General features: G+C 48.5%; 1 protein-coding gene across 1 annotated transcript in view; it reads right to left on the reverse strand.

The window, feature by feature from the left end:
- Positions 1–18112, reverse strand: part of DKK3 (dickkopf WNT signaling pathway inhibitor 3) — a 47123-nt gene extending 29011 nt beyond the window's left edge. The window contains exons 1-4 of the mRNA XM_047823642.1: positions 17958–18112; positions 17203–17444; positions 9593–9730; positions 6595–6678 (exon numbers count right to left, since the gene is read on the reverse strand). Of these exons, the coding sequence (XP_047679598.1) occupies positions 6595–6678; positions 9593–9730; positions 17203–17415 (435 nt within the window). The 5' untranslated portion in view covers positions 17416–17444; positions 17958–18112. The remainder of the gene's footprint in view (positions 1–6594; positions 6679–9592; positions 9731–17202; positions 17445–17957) is intronic.
- Between the last annotated feature and the right edge of the window lie 1292 nt (positions 18113–19404).

The following is a 19404-nucleotide window of genomic DNA, read 5'->3' on the forward strand; positions in this document are numbered from 1 at the left end:
TTGGTCTACTACCAGCCTGGGTGCTCTCTGAACTCAGGGACTGTCTTTTCTGTTTATCTGTCAGACACAAAGAAGTGCTCAATAAATGTGCAAATAAATGAATAAGTTGAATAATTAACATTGGGAATTTTGACGGCTGTGGTTTTGGGGTAATCAGGTAAGGACAGCAAATGTCTGGCATTTACTGACTGCTTACTCTTACGTTCTACACAATGTGTCGCTTTTTTTTTAACCTGGATTATTTTTATCTTATCTGCAGGGCAACACTACATGGAAGGTACTTTCATTAATACCGCTGTACCTATGGAGAAACTAAGGCTTAGAGCAGTTAAGGCATTTAATCAAAATCACACAGCTCATAAGCCATAAGGCCCGCACTTTGAACTGGATCCGCCGGGACCCAAGCCCTTAGCACCCCACTAAAATGCTTCTCCTACAGGAGGCAACCAAGAATTTGTCTGGAGTGTTTGTGGAGGTGGGGGGAGGAGGAAGGAGGCAATGCTTGTCTTTTCGTGTTTACAGAGGTGGAGGCAGTCGCCTGCACGTCACTGTCACCCCCTCCCCAGGGTGACTTGTACACTGAACGCTGGGATAGTTTCCACCAGAACTTCTCACCTTCCTAATCTGCCCCACAGTGGGGCAGATGCTTTTTGGTCTTGGGAACAGTCTGGAATGCAAAACTGACCTTGCTCCCTGGAAAGGGGAGTAAGGATGAGATAAATCTGTGGAGCCTCTATTTGCTACAACTTCTAACACTCAGACAGCCATTGCTCTGAACCTACTGGTATCCAAAGAAATAGAAATAAAAAAAAGGCTCTAGATGATCACCCGTTGTAACACCCACTATAGATGAGGGTTGGTGGAATACAGTCTCAGAAATTGCTAAGAATAAAAGTAGTACAATCTTTCTGGAGCAAATACGGCACTATCTCTCAAAATGTTATATATGCACACCCTTTGGCTTATTTAGCAATTTAATTTTTAAAAGTTACACAATGAAAATACTTGCAAAATCATTTAAAAATATAGACAGATGTGGGTGCCTGGGTGGCTCATTTGGTTAAGCGTCAGACTTCGGCTCAGGTCTGATCTCACGGGTCATGAGTTCGAGCCCCGAGTCGGGCTCTGTGCTGACAGCTCAGAGCCTGGAGCCAGCTTTGGATTCTGTGTCTCCTCTCTGTCTGCCCCTCCCCTGCTCATGCTCTCTGTCTCTCAAAAATAAAAAAAAAAATGTTAAAAAAAATTTTAAAAATATGTAGACAGATGATTATGGCAAAATTATAAATAATTCATATGCTCCTCTTAAAAACATTTTTAAAATATAGAGATAAAGGAAAAGTCTCTGCAAATTTCAATTCCTCCAGAGATATCTACTATTAATGATTTAGCATATATTTTGCTCAGCTTTTTAGGCATACTTTTCTTTCTAAAAATAAGGTATTTTTATATGCTGTATGTGTAAAGTGTATTTTATATGCTTTATATAGTATACACACTGTTCTGCGATTGCTTTTTTCACTTAACATTGAATTGAAGACATTCTTTCATATTAACTTCTATGAAACCTAAATGAAACTCATTTGTGTTAACTTCATAGTATTTTCATGTTGCATGTGGCATCATGTATATTTCATGAATTCCTTCTTGAAGGATACTTAGGTCGAGGACAGTACAATTTAATACGGCCAGGTTATAGCTCAAAGAGAAATGCCTACTTCTTCTTCAAATCCACTCACCCACATTAACTTTATTTGGGACTGTTTATCCATTTCTCAGAATGATCCAGAACTCTTCGATTTTTCCTAATTTTTTTTTCCTGCTGTATTAAGGCATGAGGGCCCTAAACTTGGCCAGAAATCACAAAGTCAACTCAAACTATAAATCTAGAAATGTAAACATACCCAGATGTTTGGTTACAGGACTGGAGACCTGCACATTCACACAAGACTATGCTATCACCCTTACAACCCAAAGTCGGCTGTTTTCTATAGAAACCAGTATACATCCTGCCAGCTTCCCGGAACTTGTCAGTGCCTGACTGTCACCTATTCTTGTCATTCACTGTGTCCCATCCTTCCTTCAGTGTGTATCCCCAATGCCCAAACCAGACACAAATGACTGGTAAGGACAAGATGGGGGCAGGGTGAGTCAACCTGAGCACAGAGCTTCTGGCAAAGCCCATGACTCAGAGGGTGAGGCAGGCCTCAGAAGAACTTAGCCCCAGGCTTTAAACATCAAAGCAAAGAAGCCAGTGGAGGCCTTTTACACATACCCTCAGCTGCCAAGCAAATTCCATTCTTTTTCCAACAGGTTGCTGGGAACCAGGGGAGAAGCCAATTAGAACCCAGTTTTAATTACTTTTCAATAATAACAAGCCTTACAAAGAGCTTTTATAAACCCTGCCTTCCTAGATTCTCACCCAATTTTGTCAACCAGAGATTATTAGCCCCATTTGATAAATGAAGAAACCGAATCACAGAGGTCAGAATTTGTAAGGGTCAGGGCAGGGTTTGAACCCAGATTCAGACTACCTTGTTCAGACTTCAATCAGCCTGGACACAGACAGGGAAGGGCTTTATTTCCCAGGACTTGGCCACCCCTGCCTCCCTGTCCAACAGGACTCCCAACAGGAGGCAAGGACTTTGGGAGCTGACCGAGTTTCTCTAACAGACTCATGCCCTGCCCAATGCATTTCTGTTAAAATACACCTCCAGTGACTTGTTATCATGGTGCCCTCAGCAATTCCACTAAATTGATAAGGGTGACTCCAGCATCAAATATCAGGGGATGGGGAGCAAATGAAGCTGGTACCCCACCTGTGTTGACTCTGTGATGAATGAACGGTTGGAAGCAAAGGAGAACCTGAGGCCTAATGGAGAAGGGGGTCAACTAACCTCCTTTCTTCTCTCACATGCTTGGTGGGTCTGTCTCTCAGGGCTTTGAGGTGACCAGATGTTTACCATTCAAGGGGAAACAAACCAACATAAGTCTTCAAAAAGTCCAGCCATGGTTTACCATTCTACTTCCCCAGCCTTCGACACAAAAAACAAAGTACCCTCACAAAAGAGAAGACATTTGGTTTCACACTTGTGGAGAATTCCATTGTCACTGTCCATAGACCACCATCTCTAGTAAAAAAAGGCACTGTCTGCATTGATCATTCTCTGGGACAAGGGAGTCTTGGTCACTCAAACTGCTACCATCTGGATGTTTTGGGTAGTGAAATGTACCTGTGGTCTCCTAAGTCTTGAGTGGTATCTTGGAGTTGGTTGTACGTGATTGGATGTGTAGGTTCAAACTAGGTATAGTCAGCTGGAAAAACAAACTCACTCTTCTAGATCATATTCGAATGTGAAAACAGAAAAGACAGCAAATGCATGATGTGCTAAGCTTTGTAGTTGTAAGCCGTATTTTAATGAGAGGACATGTCCCTTCAAAATGGTGCCTTGGCTAATTGGGCGAGATGCTTCATGTTTGGGGACACTGTTCTATAAATAAAAGCTTCTCGTTTATGCATAATGGCTTGTCCGCTCTCTGGCTTCCGGCACGCCACTTTCTTCCTAACCCCTCTGCTCAAAAGTAGCCCAACATCAATCAGCCCACCCACTGGCCCGTGAAGGGAGCCGGGCTGAGGGCTTAGAACAAAAGCCTCACAGAAAGACGTCAGACCCCATCACCATCGCAGGGGCGCTCAGGTGAAATAACAAAACGCTTTCACATCTGAATGTAAAAACAGACCAAGACCTTGCACATACTGGGCTAAATTTTCTAGACAGCCATATAGGATTACTGTCTGTAACTTTCCATGGGCCTCCTTGGGTTACCATACATATTAATACACATTGCAGCATTTGAAGAAAGGAAAATATGGAGTGCACGGTGATTATTTTTAATTGAATTCATCTGGGCGTTTTAAATCCTGAAACTTCAGCCCCTGTTTACAGTATTTGAAGGTTTGAACAGCATAGCATTTTGTTCTTTTGAATGGCAAATCTCTCTTTTCCATTTCAGAGAAAGTTTCTTCAGCGTGTAATGCATTTCAGGGCCAACTGTAAAAATCATTATATTACGAAACTACGGAACGGGACAGTGGTGACAATGTTCGTCCGTTTGCAAAAATCATTATATTACGAAACTACAGAATGGGACAGCAGTGACAATGTTCGCCCGTTTGTGTCCCTTTGAAGGAAATCTAGTCTTTATGGCTTCCTATTCACTAAAAGGAGTGCCTCGTTTCTGTAAAGATGATGCCCAAGCCCCAGCTCAGTTGTGTTGGAACAATGGTGACCCAGGAACCAAGGAGGAGTTGAATGGAAGAATTCTGTGGGCATTCGATACTAGATCTTGCTTCTCTGACTCTTGAGAAGCCACACCAACAATGAGAGAGGCTCTGTTGTAAGGTACACATGCCACCATTTCTGCCACATGATAGCCCTTCCACAGGTGACTTCAAAAGTCTCCAGTCTGTTCTCTAAAGACCACGGGACTCGCCAGACACCGGCCAGTCAAGTATCTGATGCCCCAAATCTCCCTTCTAGATAAGCAAAGTGGAATTTATTCCCACAGAGAAACTCAAGGAGTTTCTTGAGCAGAAATTGAGAACTGGGTTTCTACGATCTATCCCTTCCCGTCAACCTGCATTCACAAGACCGGTTTGGGATTATACGCTGCACAAGGGCGCTGTGGGCCCTCCATCACAGGATGGACACAGGAGACTGTGCGGGCAGGTGTGGGGATTCTGGGCCTCCCAGCTGGCCCCGGAGCACGGACACACATGGGCACACAAGGTCACGCACACCGGGGGCAGCTGGGAAGTGAGCTCGCTGGTGGCGGCACACAAGTGTGGCCCAAGCACATTCTCAGCATCTTCAAGATCTTCAAGATCTTCAAGATCTTGTTTCTCCCCACCGCCCCGCCCCCCCCACCCGCCCTGCCACTCTCAGGGCCTCAGTTCCCTTCCCACAGGGCTCAAAACCTGACACATTCACCTCACTTGGAGGGCAAAAGAGGAGGCATGGGGTGGGCCTCTGGCAGGTGTTCATCATAAGGCCCTGGGAAGCTTCCCGGAAAAAGGATGTACCATTGTGCAATAACATGCTTTTTTTTTTTTCTTTTTTCTCACACTTGACAACAGAGACATTTTTGCTAGTTCACAGCCCTGAGCGTTCTGTTTCCCCCACCCTTTCTATTGCATGGTTTCTGCTGAGGCTTTCCTTCCCTCAAGGGGCCCCAAACAGAGACCTAAATGAATAACACTCTGAAGCTTTTCCCTCTTGGTACCATGACCACATCCTGTGGCTGTTTGTCTGTCTGTTTTTGTTTTCTTTTTTTGCTTCCCTCTCTCTCTTCCCACCTTTGAAGCACAGCCTCTCTTCCTTCCAGACCGTCCGTTGACCCTATCTTCACTTCAAAGGCTTCTGTGACCAGGGTGACCCAACTCGTAAGTGACAAACCCCTGCTTCCAGCCTCCGCTGCTAGAGCTCTTTCCATTTCACTACAGAGCTTGCCCCCAGGTCCCTTGAATGGTGGGTCACCATTATCACACACAACCAACTGGACCCCCCAGCCTGAGGTAAATGAGCACCGTGCCAGAACCAAGCAAAAAGGACCCACCAACTACCAACCACATCAACACCACCTCCCTAGCTGTTGTGGGTACACTGCTACCCTTCCTATGAGAATACCAAAAGAAGTTAAGAAAAATCCTTGATCCCCTGTGAAGGCCAGGGATGCGTTCCGCACGTTGGAGGGTAAGAACTTGTGGTTAAAGTCTGTGTCAGGAACCTGAGGACAGACAGGCTGGTTCTTGGGGTCCCCATAGAGGAAGCACATTTTTACTGCTGACCATGTCACATGGCAGTCACCTTGTCCACTCCTCATCAGGCATCTGCATCTGAAGCCAGCCACCTCTCTGAGAAGGTAAAGTACAGGTGAGCCACCTGGGGCCTGGGAGTCTGGACACCAGTGACTCCAACTAGGTCATCTCCCGACCGGTGCCTAGGCTTTCCTCCTGTGAAATATGCCCCTTCCAACATTAGGACTATGTGGTTCTATAAAAACCATGCCACCATTGGACAAAGCAGCAGGCCACTGTGTAGTAGGAACAATCACAAGTGGCAAGAGCATGAGGCCTAGAGAAGGAGGACAGCCCTTTTCCCTTAGACCACGGGCTTCCCTGTGAGGTCTTCTTGCTCTCAGACTGCCTGACCAGGGCTGGGCTTGTAAGAGGCCTGGCCACACCAGAGGTTCTGGGGATTCCAGGTTGGATGCATCAGATCTCATGGCCAGAGTCCCCAATCAATGTACTTGGTACCTCCTTATTCCCTTTCAAGGCTGAGGGCGAGCCATGCAAATACCAACTGAATCTCATTTCCCTGTTGTTCCTGATGCAGAGAGCACTGAGCTAGAGCCTATTACCAGACTGCATTGTTCCAGCCAGAAATGCAGGCATCCAGGCATCTTGGTAGAAAGGAGGCAGAAGAGGCGAATGAGAGTCAGCTCCCTTCTGCCCACAGCCTGAAGTCTGGGTCACCCGTCACAAGCTAAACAAAGGTGTGCACCTCCGGGGTGAGCCCAGGAGAGAGGACAACTCACGTGGCTCCTTTTGGCTTCTTCGTCTCCCACAGACGTGATGACCGTCTCTGAAAAGACCGTCTGTCCAGTCTGGTTGTTGGTGATCTACGGCAGAGCAAGCATAGTGAGCATGCAATAGAAGGAATTCTGGGCACATCCCACAAGCTGGTTTCTTTCTTCCATTTTATGAAAGCAGGGGCATCTGCCAAAATAGAGAGAATGCCCACTCCCCCTTTCGTTCTGAACTCCACCAGAAGCCGTCAGACAGACGGCCTCCTCTCTGCGCCGCGATAAGGAACATAACAGAGTCTACCTCATAGGGTTGCTATGCAGAGCGCTGGGGAGGTCTGTGCAAAGCCCTCGGCACAGAGCCGGTCATCGAGCACATACTCAGCACTGGCTGCTTTTATTGCTCTTGGGGCTCGTCACCTGAAACTCAACGTCAACTTTCTTTTCAACAGTGACAGGTCTGGGTGTCTAATCAAACATCTCTCATGAGAAGCAAGCAGGCTTTACCCACAGCTACCCCGCTCCTGATTCTGGCGAAGTATTTTATCAAGAAAGTGCTTAAGTTCAATGGGAGGCTCCCTTATCTGGGGTCTGGATCTGATTCTGTAACCAGCAGCAGGCGCCTCTAAGGTAGGCCCCCCAAATCCTGACAGGCACCGCGGGCCACTCCTGCCCCACCAAAGGCCCTGTCTATCGAACACTCGTGCTGGTGGTGAAGAGCAGAAAGGATGTCCGCCCAGGAGACGGGAGATCTGTGTTCTTCGAGCCTCGGCTCAGCTACCAACAGCCATCTAGCATGCAACCAGGAACAAGCCACTTCTCTGATTCACGGTGTCCTCATTACTAGGTCATCTGTAAAGTTCCTGCCAGCTCTAATATCACAAGGAGGCTGCATCCAGAACAAAGTGGAAACTCAGCCTAATCTGTCACAGTGGATCCAGCTGCCGTTCTGAAGAGATATATTTTAATCAAATATATACATACACATATATATATATATATATAAAACACATATAATCAACATATATACATATATGTAATATAACATATAATCAACACACATATATATATACACACATATAAAATTGAGAGCGAGTGTGAGTGGAGGTGGGAGGGGCAGAGGGAGAGAGAGAGAAAATCTTAAGCAGGCTCCACACTCAGCACAGAGCTCGATGAGAGGGTTGATCTCATGACCCTGAGATCATGATCTGAGCCGAAATCAACAGTCAGATGCTCAACTGACTGAGCCACCCAGGCGCCCCTTTAATATTTTTATCTTGATAAATCTCCACTCCAGCAAATAGGCAGTGTCTTCTTCCTCTATGCCAGATTTTTGCCAGATTAACTGATGGTATATTTTTAAAAATTCTATGGTTCTATACATGCAGGACTTCTTAAAGTCTTTAGTATATACTAGTGTGCATTTTTCTATCTCTAGGAGGAGAAGTAAGGAAAATGTTTTCAAAATATGTTTCACCACCCCCCAGTCCCTCTTTTGTGAAGCATTGCATAGGACAGGTGCTCCATGGAACCTACTGGAGAACTAGTACGCTGTGCTGATAACATAAATTTACTGGAAAAAAAAAAGGAATATAAGAACTTGCTGTTGCAAGCACTTTGTAGTTTACAATGATCTCTCATGTACTTTAAACTATTTGCCCCTCATGCTACTGTCACGTATGAATTGACATACTTATTTCATAAGTATGGTTAGTGAGGGACATAAAATTTAAAAAATTTTTCAAAATCATACTAGTTACTGGAAGGACTCACACTTGGGTATTCCAACATCTACAAGAAGCATCCTTAAGTAGCCAAACCTGTTATTGTCAAAAAGAATGACTTAACATTGGTTTTGACAAAGATAAAATAATGACTTTTGGAAACATTCTGCAGTCCTCAGATGAGCAATGCTAAAGGATTTTTTTTTCAGTGAGTGACTCATTCATTTATCTGGGGGTGATGGGGTACACTCTGAAGCCGGGTCCATCAGTAGACAGCGGGAGAAGAGCCACATAAAGGCTACTTTACAGTCAAGGCAATGGCCCATAAAAATTGACCCCTCTGTGCTCTATGACACACAAACCCTATTGTTTCAACCAAGTCATTACCTGGGCCCTTGAACAAAAGTGAGACTCTCTCGGGAGAACCATCAGGCCCTGTGTATATGAGTTGAAATGAGATTAGAGGTCAAGCTCCTTGATGCTAACGATAGGACATCAACTCAACAGCCTCTACAATGACCCTGGATGTCTGCACGCCAGACTCTCTTCAAGAGAAACCAGGCTCACAAGGTTTGCCCTCACAGTCCTGCCTAAGTCACGATGGCGACCTCTCACGCCAGGGCAGGTTAATGCTACGTGCCTCTGGATTTCTGGTGTTTTCTTCCTCAAGTCAGGCAATGAATGAACCTGCTTGTTCTTCATGCCAGACATTAAACCAAGAACACTTAGACATGGGGCAGGCTGGGAAAAACTCTGCTATGGGAGTTTGAATGGATAACCAGCAAATGAAAAGATGTTCAATCTCATGGCAATAGAGGCGTTCCATTCTGAAGATGGAGTGTATCACATTCTGAGTTCCTCCTAAGGAAACAGTGAAGATCTATTCACCAAACATGAACTCTATTTCAACTCTCTACTAATACATACATTAAAACCTATGAGATAAATTCCTCAAATTCAATACTAGAGACGTACCTCTCTAGACACTTGTTTGCACCCTTTTTTTTTTTCAAATGATAAAAACCCCAGACCATTCCTTTGCAATTGGACTGGCAGGCAGCCTAGAGTTGAATTTATTACTTGAATGCAAAAGCAATTTAGGTTTTTGATATGTACACCACTCTCCCACTTAAACAGCTCCCTTACTCCCTCTGGTTTTTAATCTGTGTTTTACCAACCTTATTTGTATTTTTGGCTTATGGATCAAATTTGTAAACAAGACCTTAGTTCTCTGATGGGACGGGGTGCTACAGAAAGGAGAAAGTGCTGGCCCTGGCCACGCTTACCTTGTGAATTTCTCGGTGTACGTGGATGGTATTATTTCCAATCTTGGTTTCTGTGTTGGTCTCATTGTGATAACTGGGAGGTAATTTTGCCACGTTCACTTCTGACGATGTTTTAGCAGCAGCTTCTTCTGCTTCCATCTATTAAATCAATGAACTTAATGAGCAAAATTGTTTTCTCTTGATATAAATCATTCCACTAGAAAAAAAGAAAACCACTTCTCTTTTCCTCTTCTGCAATTACAAATAATGGTAGCAATAGACACCATTAAGTGAATACCCACTACAATAAGACACTGCACTAAATGTTTTACATATGTTATAGCCTTAAATCCCACCTTCCTAGGAGGTGGGTGTGAATGTACCCATTTTACAAATGGGGAGAGTAAGGCTCAGGGAGACTGGATAACTCCCCAAGACTATCAGTGAAGGACATCACTCATCATCAGGGAAATGCAAACCCAAACCACAACGAGATACCACCTCATAGCTGTCAGAATGGCTAAAACCAAGAACACAAGAAACAACAAGTTGTTGGTGAGGACGTAGAGAAAAAAAAAGCCTTCATGCACGGCTGGTGGGAATGCAAACTGGTGCAGTCATAATGGAAAACAGAATGAAGGTTCCCCCCGAAACTGAAAATAGAATTACTGTATGATCCAGTAATTCCACTACTGGGTAGTTACCCAAAGAACACAAAAACACTGATTCGAAAAGATATATGCACCCCTATGTTTACTACAGCATTATTTACAATAGCCAAACTAAGGAAGCAGCCCGAGTGTCCATCGATAGATGAGTGGATAAAGAAGATGTGGTACACACACACACACACACACACACACACACACACACTGGAATATTATTTAGCCATAAAAAAGAATGAAACCCTGCCATTTGCAACAACATGGATGGAGCTAGAGGGTATAACGCTAAGTGAAATAAGTCATTCAGAGAAAGACAAATACCAGAAGATAACACTCAAATGTGGAATTTAAGAAACAAAACAAAAAAACAAAGACAAAAAAGAGACAAACAAGTGACTCTTAACTATAGAGAACAAACTGGTGGTTACCACAGGGGGAGATGGGTGAGGGGATGGGTCAAACAGTGAATGAAGTGAATTAAGAGTATACTTGGGGCGCCTGGGTGGCTCAGTCGATTGAGCATCCGACTTCAACTCAGGTCATGACCTCGCAGTTTGTGAGTTTGAGCCCCGCGTTGGGCTCTGTGCTGACAGCTCGGAGCCTGGAGCCTGCTTCGGATTCTGTATCTCCTCCTCTCTCTGCCCCTCCCCTGCTCATGCTCTGTCTCTCTGTCTCTCAATAATAAATAAACGTTAAAAAAAAGTTTTTTTAATGTATACTTATCCCAATGAACACTGAGTGATGTGTAGAATTGTTGAATCACTATATTGTACACCTGAAGCCAATATTATACTGTATGTTTACAGAAATTAAAAATAAAAAAATTTGGGGCGCCTGGGTGGCTCAGTAGGATGAGCATCCGACTTTGGCTCAGGTCATGATCTCACAGTTCGTGGGTTCGAGCCCCACGTCAGGCTCTGTGCTGACAGCTCGGAGCCTGGAGCCTGCTTCGGATTCTGTGTCCCCTTCTCTCTCTGCCCCTCCCCCACTTGTGCTCTGTCTCTCTCTGTCTCTCAAAAATAAATGTCAAAAAAAATTTTTTTAATAAAAAATAAAAAAATTCACTGTAGGATATCCACAAGACACATAAAAAAAAACACAAAAAGACTGTCAGGAAAGGGCAGACGTGGGATCTGAGCATGCTTCCATTGAACGGTCCTGGCCCTTGTACACCCGCTGTTGGTGCCCCGTCCATCTCCCCGTGACCTGCATCCAACTCCCTTACGTGCCAACAACCAGCTTTGTCTCTCTCTGGCAGCTCAGCGTGCTCAGCCTGCACAGACCTCAAGCGCTGGGGAGTTAATACCCCAGGAACCATCCTCAATTAGTGAGCCAAAGACTATGCCGGTAAGTACCCCACCCCCCTCTCCCCGCAAAGAGGCAGAGTCTCTCTGACGCCCAGTGGGACTGAACCCCAGTGGTGCCTCAGTGCCTAGCAGTAACCTGCTCATTAGCACAGTCTCTATTCCTTCTCTTCTCCTCCATCTTACTTTCCCACTTCCTTCTAGTATTTCTGGGATCACTTCCCAAATAAATTATTTGTCCCCAAACCTTTGCTGCAGGGTCTGGTGGTGAGGGGTGGGAAAAGCCAAACATCCCCAAGACAGCCCCTTACCTGATACAGGTAGGGCGACAGCTATGTCTCCTTCCCCACCCCACCTCTTGGGTACAACAGGGACCCTTGTAGAGAGAGGGTCAGCTGACTAGTTCCCAGGGTCTCCCCTCTTTCTGGCTCTTCTTGAACATGTGTTCTTCTCTGGTGTCAGATTTCTTTTTCTTTTTTTTAATGTTTATTTATTTTTGAGAGAGACAGACAAAGAGCGAGTGGGGAGGGGCAGACACACACACACACACACACACACACACACACACACACACACACACAGAATCCGAAGCAGGCTCCAGGCTCTGAGCTGTCAGCACAGAGCCCGACGTGGGGCTCAAACCCACGAACCGTGAGATCATGACCTGAGCCGAAGTCGGAGGTGCCCCTGGTGTCAGATTTCTGAGGCTGCTGGTCTCAAATCCTCCAGTCTTATGAGCCTCCGTGACACTTATACCAGAGATGTCATTCAACCTGAAGCTGTACCCAATTTCCCCTTGTGCGTTTACCACCGTGCCCCACCTCGAGGGAGTAGTTGACAATGTGACCAGTTCATAGCTGACTGGACTCAAAGAAAGGCCAGTTGTGCCAATCCGATACTCTCTCTAGGATTTAAACGAGAGACACAAAGAGAAGTTCTAGTTGGTGGCTGGCAGTTTTCCAACACTGCTATCTTTGACTCTGGGCTATTTTTACTTCTCGAAACTAATCCTCAAAAAGATTCTCCTATTTAAAAAAAAAAATCACTGTCTTCTATTCTCTCATGTACTAATTAAGGCAACTCTTTTCCTGTGTCTCTCAACCACATTTGATGAGCTGGGATGGATACGGGAAAAGAATTGCCATGTCGCGACGTAGCACAAAAACACTGAACTAGAACCGAGTCTGGTAGACACAAATGAGGACTTGGTCAGCAACTGCTGTGTTTGACCCTGAGAGGATTGCCAAGGTGTCCGAAACTTGATCACTGGGTTCATCGTCATCGTGGTCATCGTCACCATAGACGGCCTCCACGTTTGGGCATCAGCTATGTCTGAGCCAATGCGCCACGCCTTCCCTGCCTCCCTGAGCATTCACAGCAACGCTAGGAGGAAGGTGTTGTTGCCCTCATTCTGCAGATGAAGAACACGAGTGAAGAGAAGTGAAGGGACCTTCCTAAGTCATCACATCACATTGTTAGTAAGCGGCAAAGCTCAGACAGAACTCAGGGCAATCTGACTCCAAATATTGTGACTTGTCCAGTGTGATTCTGCCCTGAGTAGCTTATGCATTTACTGGGGAGATAGCAGAGCCCCACATAAACCACTTTGGGGATGATTATGACAGTTTCTAGAAGCAAGGCAGGGGTTTAAAGAAATGAAAAGAAAGGCCTCCAGGAGGAAGAGGAGGGGTGACTGAGCTGGTCTCCAAGAATGGGTAGGATGTGAACGGAAAGGGGCATGAGGAGGCAAGGCTGTGGCAGCCTGGACAAGAATGGTGTGTGTTGTTGGCTGGGGCACAGGGTTCACGTTGGGCACAGGATAAAATGGTGGATGATGAAGTAGAGAGGGACTATGGGCAGATCCAGCTGTCAGCACAGAGCTCAACGTGGGGAGCAAACCTACAAACCATGAGATCATGACCTGAGCCGAGGTCGGACGCTTAACCAACTGAGTCACCCAGGCGCCCCTTAAATTTTTTTTAAGTGACAGATCCTGGAATGTTTAGTGACAGAAAAGATACACCTGGAAAGAGCAGGAGGCTGAAGATGCTAGAGAGGCTATATCCAGAAGCAGAAGGGAATATTTTCATGTTTTTAAAATTCCCATTGGAACCTGAATCCTCCAGTTTGGCTTTCGAATAATCAACAAATTACCAAATCTAAAGTTTGCTCTGGGCTGAGCAGAGATTCTTTTTATAAAACCTTCTCCCTCTCAACCAGTGGTTACTTCAATAGAATGAGCTAATAGTTCTCTAATGGCACCATGAACTAAAAGTACAGTTTACAATGGAAATTTCAACCACAACTATTACTGCCACTAGCAAGAGAAACTTAAGCCTACAGCAATAGGAGTTGCTTCATAAAGGAGGAATGTGCATGTTATAAAAAATGGCATTTAGAGCTGGTTGTTTCTGTGTGTCCGTTAAAGGGGTATAGCAGGAAAAACTGGGGAGATAAATCGAGGCTTGGTATTGGGGCTCTTCCTCGGAATACCCGAAGTGATTAAGAACATTCTAGAATGTGTCAGTTACAATGAACAGAAGGAAGGGAGGGGAAGAACGTGGTTTTATCCTCAAAACACACTCATCAGTAACATATAGAATATTAAAACATCAAAGTAGGAACAGCCTATATTGAACCATTTGGATGTATGCTTCCCCCAATAATGATCCTACAAGTACAGTTAACTTCATCTTTCCCTTAACAGTAATCAGCAGCTTGGGGTGCCTGGGTGGCTCAGTTGGTTAAGCATCCGACTTCGACTCAGGTCATGATCTCGCAGTTCACGAGTTTGAGCCCCGCGCCGGGCTCTGTGCTGACAGCTCAGAGCCTGAAGCCTGCTTCACATTCTGTGTCTCCCTCTCTCTTTGCCCCTCCCCCATTCATGCTCTGTCTCTCTCTCTCTCTCAAAAATAAACATTAAAAAAAAAAAGTAATCAGCAGCTCGAGTCAGCTGGGATATTTAAAATATCAGGAAATTACTTGAAAGCAGATTCATTATGCAACTATGTAAACAACTAATCCATCTGTCCTGGCCCTTTCCTCAGGGAAGTAAATAGCAACTATCCTGTATTTATGAGATGTGAGGGGCTTCCCGGCAGTCACTTTTATTTTTTTTTTTTAATGTTTACTTATTTTGAGAGAGAGACAGAGACAGAGTCAATGAGTGGGAAAAAGGCAGAGAGAGAGAGAGACAGAGAGAGAGAAAGAGAGAGAGAGAGAGAGAGAGAGAGAGAGAGAGAGAGAGAGAATCCCAAGCAGTCTCCATGCTCGGTGCAGAGCCTAACTCGGAGGCTCGATCTCACTACTGGGAAATCATGACCTGAGCCCATGTCAAGAGTCGGCCGCTTAACCGACTAAACTACCCTGGCACCCCTCCGGCAGTCTCTTTTAAAAAAATTAATACTAATAGCCACAATCTATTGAGACTCTATTAAGTATCAGACACTGGTGGTTCTTTGTCATCATCCACGCTGGTACTACTAATATGATGACAACGACAGCCATTTCTTCTTGGGAACCAACAATCTCCCATAACCCTGACCGCAAACTCAGGGGGTGACTTCTATTACACAGTTTTACTTAATCCCATTTTAGACAGCAGACAACTTGCTTTACTTGCATCCTCTCGTTTACATCCCCCCTTAGCCTAACGGAGGTGGGGGGACATTTCCTAAATCCCACCACTAGTAAGTGGCAGAGCTAGGACCAGACGGAGAAAGGTTGATTCCCACGGCCTGTTCTCCTGCCATGCAGGTGTTCAGCCACTCTCAACCTGTCCTCACTGCCATCGAGGACACTCTCTGGGGAGTGACCACTGAGCAAGACAGAGGTAGCAGCCAGCAGATCTCCTGGTGGCAAACTTCCACCAGCCCACCTTCACAACCCAAGCAGAGGTGCATCTGGAGGGAGGAAGCTGGGGCCCTGGCAGAGACAATGAGGACAACTCCCATGGAGTAGACAGGCCACTAAGAGCTGCTGATCCCAAACTTCTCTGATCAATGAACAGGATTAAAGAGGCCCCTGCTTCTCCCTCATCTCCCTCAGCAAGCGCCACCATCAGAAGACCATGCTGCACAAACAAGTTCACACGGAATAAAAACATGGAGTTGACCTCATCAGTCTCAGTGGGAATCCGTGTGCAACAGGGAAAATCCTGGAACCCAGAGAAAGAAAGCAGATGACCCACCCTGGCACCAGAAGGATCACTCACCAGAGTAAGAGACGTTAGGGTCCATCTGATGACCCTCTCCTTTTAATTGTTCCATGTCATGATTCTATTGCCTTCACAGGAAATAGAAAGTCTGTCCATGGGTTTTGGAACCTGGCCTGTCCAGTGGATGTTCAGTACAGCTTCCCACACAGCCGCCTCCCAATCCAATGTCCCCTTCACTGCATACTCCATCAGGCTGACTGCTGTGGGAAGGAAGGGGAAATATCCCCAAACTACGCAGACTGTGGGGAGAAAGCAACCTGACCCGGTAGACCAGAGCTAGCATTTAAGGCTCTGTCCAGATGGAATGTAGAGAAATGGGTGGGCAGATGCCTGACACCCCCCGCCCCCAGCCTGGACATCTGGTCTCTTGCTGACTCCTTCACTGGGATGGCTGGCTTCTCTCCAAACACAGGCTACATACAGCCAGAGCCAGGCCGGACAGTGACCATGCCCACCGACCCCAGGCACCAGGGACAGCTCCTAACACCTGGGCTGGGAGGGCTGGGCCAGCTGCACCTCTTGCCCTGAGGACAAATGGGTGTTCACCATAGAGGATGCCATCCATAGTGTCTGAACCTGGGAGGTGATGGAAAGAAGAAGCCAGGCAAAGTTTTGCTAAGGTATCTGGTACCTGATAATAACAGTTGCTGTATATTGCCCACCTATTATATGCCAGGTGCCCACACATACCATGGCATTTAGTTCTAACAGGAAACCGAGGTACAGGATGTTAAGGGACTTGCCCAATGTCGCCCTGCTAGTCAGTGGCAGAGGAGAACCTTGAGCCCAGGACTGACTCCAAAGCACTACTGAGGTGGATGTGGGTTGCCTTCCACATTGCCCTCCCCACGCCCACCCCCACATCTCAAAACGCACACTGCTGGGATTCAGGATTCTGATTTTCCTTCTTTGCCTCACACGGCATTTGGGGAAGCCCAGACAGACCAGCAGCAAAGCTTTCAGGGCTTTTTGTCCTCACGTGGTATCCTAACTATGTCTTGAGAAGATGGCACAAGTTCAGAGCCCGACGTACAAGCTAGAACTTGACATCCCTGGAGCTTCCTCTGCCTCTCTGCAAAACCACAGCGCTGGAATACCAGGGGCCATGCAAGCATCCGCTTACGACAGGGGGGAGGGGACAACTGCACACTTGAAGACAATTGCAGGGTAGTGGCCAGCGGCCTGTAAGCAGGTGGTGACCCCGGCTGCCCCTGGGTGAGCCCAGCCGGAGGCTCTCGGCGAACAGGCCCAGATCCAGATCTTTTGGCAGGAAAGTCAGAATGAGATGGGAGTTGAGATCACCCTGCGCTGCCGCCGGATCACTCCGAATCTGCTGCCCGCTCTTTCCAGCCCCTTCGCGGAACGGAGGAACCCGGCCAGCGCTCCGAGCACTGCTTCCCCCAGCCAGGGGCTATCCCGAGCCGCCCGCCCGCCAGACGCACCCACCTCTTCCACGGCGCTGCGCAGTTTGTGCTGCGTGTCCTCCATCAGCTCCTCAACCTCACGGAACATCTCGTTGAGGGTGGCCTCCTCCTGCGGGTAGCTGAGAGCCGGGCCGGGCTCGACGGGAGCCGCGGTCGCCGTGGGAGCCGGCGCGGGGGCCGTGGGGACCGCCGCCGCCAGCAGGAGGCACAGCAGGGTGCCCCCGAGCCGCCGCATCTCCGCTCTGCGCCCGCCGCCGCCGCCGCCTGCGTCCCGGAACGCGGTCAGAGGCTCGCCGACCACCCCCACGCCGGCCCCGGCGCCCCGCCCCGCCCTGCACCCCGGCCCGCCCCTGGCGCCCCTCTACCCCCCAGAGTGCCCTCGGGGCGCGGCGCCCCCGCCCCCACCGCCCCATCCCTTCCGCACCCCCACCCCCTCCTCCAGCATGGGCTGAGCTCTTCCCTGGCCCCCCGGGATGCCCCCCTCCCCGGAGCAGCGACAGAGCCTAGTCCCCAACGCCCGTGGCCCTCCCCCCACACCCCCGCTCACGCCCCCGCCGCCCCCGGTTCGAGAACTGCCCCTTCACGACCAGGTCCCAGCGCAGCTCGAGCGCCACGACCCCACTCCCAGCCCAGCCCTGGGCAGCCCACTCTGGGGCGATCCGAGCGCCCGTCAGCACCCTCCCCGCGGGATCGGAACCCGGTCGAGGGCCCGGCCCCTCACCGGTCCAGACGAGACCGAACAGAGCCGCCCCTTCCCCGCCGCCGTCCCTCACGCACCCAACTGGACAGAGCCGCGCTCGCGTTGGACCTGCCAGGCCTCGCCGGGACGCCGCCGCGGGCTGCGGGAACGGGAGCGGCGCGGGGGCGGGGAGCGCGCAGGGATGCGGCAGCGCTGGTACCCGGCGAGCCCGCAGCGCGCCCCGCCCGCCCGGCCCCCGCCCCGCGGGAGGGGCCGCCTCCCAGTCCCACGCCATTGGCCGGCCGGGCGACCGCGACCCCGCGCCGCAGGCCTGCCTCCTCGGCCGCGCGAGCCGCCCCTTCCCTGCATCCATTCCTGTCCATTGTCATCCCTGGTCCGGATTCTCGATACAGCTTACGGTAGGCGCGGGGAGGCTGTTCTCCCCGCGTCCCCCTTGCCCTTTACAAGCCATTCTGTACCCAGCATGCAGGGTAAAGCCCCAGCCCTCCAGCCTGGGGGCCGAGGACCCTCACAGGCTGGCCTCAACACGCCTGCTGTGCTTGACACCTCACTGCAGCCAAAAAAAAAAAAACCCACTTGTAGCTCCCGGAGTAGGTCGTGAGAATGTGAGCAAGCTCCTCTAGGGCGACACAGCAGAGTGGTTGAGGCCAGACAGCGGCGGCCAGACTGCCTGGTGTGAATCCCAGCTCTGCTCCTTGGGACTTGACCAGTCTGGCCAAGTCATCAGATTTGTCTGCGCTCCGGTTAGTCCAAACGGAAAAAGGAGGTTAGAGTGGCACGTGGACCTACTAGTTAACAAGCATAACGCATGCAGAAAAGTGCGGGGCATGTGGTGAGTGGGATATGTTGGCGAATCATCGTGGGAGCAGAACTTTGTTTTATTCACAGCAGTCTCCCCAGCATCTAGCTGACTTCTCCCCATCTTTAAAGAACCGGAAGTCTCTCCAGTGCTCTCCAGGCTCCTCCCCATTTCTCCTCTAGCTCCCCAGCACCATGTGCTGTCCCATTGCCCCAGCCTTGCCATGGTCTGTCTGGTCACTGGCCCATCCCCCCCCCCCCCCCCAGGAGCCCTTGGGACCTGGGGTGACCAAGGAGTGACCAGGAGCCCTTGGGAAGCAGAGAACGACTCGCTCACCTTTGTGTCACTAGGGCCACAGCCATAATACACACTTGGCCCCTGAGAAATGGATGGGCTCATTAGTGTAACAATAGCTATTAGTATTTTGATAAAGCGATACCATTACTGAGTGCTGTGTGCCAGGAAAACAAATTAACTGATTTAATTCTGAGGTTGGTACTACTGCTTTTATTCCCATTTTACTAATAAGGAAACTTTTGGGGAGCCCGGGTGGCTCAGTCAGTTGAGCATCCGACTCTTGGTTTCAGCTCAGGTCATGACCTCACAGTTCATGAGTTCGAGCCCCACACTGGGGTCTGTGCTGACACTGTGGAGCCTGCTTGGGATTCTCTCTCCCTCCCTCTCTCTGCCCCTCCCCTGCTCGTGATGTGTCTGTCTCTCTCAAA

This window comes from Prionailurus viverrinus, chromosome D1, assembly GCF_022837055.1.
Source record: "Prionailurus viverrinus isolate Anna chromosome D1, UM_Priviv_1.0, whole genome shotgun sequence".
Lineage (NCBI taxonomy): Eukaryota > Metazoa > Chordata > Mammalia > Carnivora > Felidae > Prionailurus > Prionailurus viverrinus.